Genomic DNA, 2,500 nt, shown 5'->3' on the forward strand with positions numbered 1-2,500 from the left:
GTGTGTGCGTGTGCGTGTGCGTGTGTGTGCGTGTATGTGTGTGTGTGTGTGTGTGTGTGTGTGTGTGTGTGTGTGTGTGTGTGCGTGCGCGCGGCATACAGGTGCAGCGCGTGTCAGACAAGATGATTGACAGGCAAGAATTGACTAAAGAAGACCAGATGATTGACGGTAAGAAGATATAGTTGTTGTTATTATCCTGCTACCCTAATAGACAGGGGGTACATGAGCACATGGCCGTTCATTCGTGCTCTATCTCCGACCAAACCACACTTCCACCACACATCTCTCTATGCAAAATAAAACCTGCACACTCCCACAAAACATATAGACCACATTGCATTCGCCAAAAATGTCTTATTTACTGTTTAAATATTACTTTTCTGACCTAATAGACTGTCTGTTTCTCTACCTGTCTGTCTCTCTACCTGTCTGTCTATCTACCTGTCTGTCTGTCTCTCTACCTGTCTGTCTCTCTGCCTGTCTGTCTCTCTGCCTGTCTGTCTCTCTACCTGTCTGTCTCTCTACCTGTCTGTCTCTCTACCTGTCTGTCTGCAGCTCCAGAGCAGAGAGACGTGTACACAGTGTTCATGAAGAGTCACAGGTGTTATGACATCATCCCTACGTCCTCCAAACTGGTGGTGTTTGACACTACGCTGCAGGTGTGTGTGTGTGTGTGTGAGCATGTGTGTGTGTGTGCGAGCGTACGTGCGTGCGTTGGTGCGTGCGTGCGGGTGTGCATGCGTGCCCTTGTGCATGTGTGTGTGAGCATGTGCAAGCGAGTGAGTGTGTATATGATTACGATTACGATTACGGTTATGATTACGGTTACGGTTACGGTTACGGTTACGGTTACGGTGGCTCATGTCGTATTTCTTTCTCCAGGTGAACAAGGCCTTCTTTGCTCTGGTTTCTAACGGAGTGAGAGCCGCTCCGCTCTGGGAGAACAACAAGCAGCGCTTCGTAGGTGAGACGATTAACCCATTCTGACCTGAGATCAGATTCATACGAGGTTTCCACTGGACACACACTGGTCTGATTAACCCATTCTGACCTGAGATCAGATTCTAAAAATGTCAGTCGTTCTTCGAATTTTTCAAAAATAGCAGACCTACAAGCTCGTATCGCGCCACTCGGTGGCGCGATATGAGCTTGTAGGTCTGCTATTTTTCAATAGCTAAAGCATAACATGATGCTAACACCAAAATGGGTGCCCGGTCAGAATGGGTTAACCTGCTTCACCGCTGGTCGTACGACATCATCCACTGCACGATTAACCTGCTTCACCGCTGGTCATACGACATCATTCACTGCACCATTAACCTGCTTCACCGCTGGTCATACGACATCATTCACTGCACGATTAACCTGCTTCACCGCTGGTCGTACGACATCATCCACTGCACGATTAACCTGCTTCACCGCTGGTCATGCGACATCATCCACTGCACGATTAACCTGCTTCACCGCTGGTCGTACGACATCATCCACTGCACGATTAACCTGCTTCACCGCTGGTCATACGACGTCATTCACTGCACGATTAACCTGCTTCACCGCTGGTCGTACGACATCATTCACTGCACGATTAACCTGCTTCACCGCTGGTCGTACGACATCATCCACTGCACGATTAACCTGCTTCACCGCTGGTCATACGACATCATTCACTGCACGATTAACCTGCTTCACCGCTGGTCGTACGACATCATTAACCTGCTTCACCGCTGGTCGTACGACATCATTAACCTGCTTCACCGCTGGTCGTACGACATCATCCACTGCACCATTAACCTGCTTCACCGCTGGTCGTACGACATCATCCACTGCACGATTAACCAGCTTCACCGCTGGTCGTACGACGTCATTCACTGCACGATTAACCTGCTTCACCGCTGGTCATACGACCACTCATACCGTGACCATTTATCACACATACCGTGACCATTTATCGATTGAAAACACTCACGCGTTCATGAAATGGTTTTTACTGAGGTCTGAGTCTGGCCAAACCCTCTCTCTCTCTCTCTCTCTCTCTCTCTCTCTCTCTCTCTCTCCAGGAATGTTGACCATCACAGACTTCATCAACATCTTGACCAGAAACTACAAGTCACCCATGGTAACACACGCACACACGTGCACGCACGCACACACACACACACACACACGCACGCACGCACGCACGCACAGACACACGCACATACGCACGGCCCTTTGAATTATATTATATAAATATGCTGAAACTATTCCTCTGTCTGTCTGTCTGTCTGTCTGTCTGTCTGTCTGTCTGTCTGTCTGTCTGTCTGTCTGTCTGTCTGTCTGTCTGTCTGTCTGTCTGTCAGGTCCAGATCTATGAGTTGGAGGAGCATAAAATCAAGACATGGAGAGGTGAGACAGGTTGTGTGCCAGACAGGTTGTGTGTGAGACAGGTTGTATGTGAGACAGGTTGTGTGTGAGACAGGTTGTGTGTGAGACAGGTTGTGTGTGAGACAGGTTGTGTGTG

The 2,500-nt window shown here is 49.0% G+C and overlaps 1 protein-coding gene across 1 annotated transcript in view; it reads left to right on the forward strand.

Annotated features, from left to right (window-relative positions):
• Positions 1–2,500, forward strand: part of LOC308336015 (uncharacterized protein) — a gene marked incomplete at its 3' end in the record, with an annotated part of 14,085 nt that overhangs the window by 5,615 nt on the left and 5,970 nt on the right. Inside the window, exons 2-6 of the mRNA XM_080793257.1 lie at positions 102–168; positions 556–659; positions 883–964; positions 2,058–2,116; positions 2,340–2,385. Coding sequence (XP_080649383.1) covers positions 123–168; positions 556–659; positions 883–964; positions 2,058–2,116; positions 2,340–2,385 — 337 coding nt within the window. The 5' untranslated portion in view covers positions 102–122. The remainder of the gene's footprint in view (positions 1–101; positions 169–555; positions 660–882; positions 965–2,057; positions 2,117–2,339; positions 2,386–2,500) is intronic.

The sequence above is a fragment of the Protomyctophum bolini genome (assembly GCF_963924005.1).
Source record: "Protomyctophum bolini genome assembly, chromosome: 21".
NCBI lineage: Eukaryota > Metazoa > Chordata > Actinopteri > Myctophiformes > Myctophidae > Protomyctophum > Protomyctophum bolini.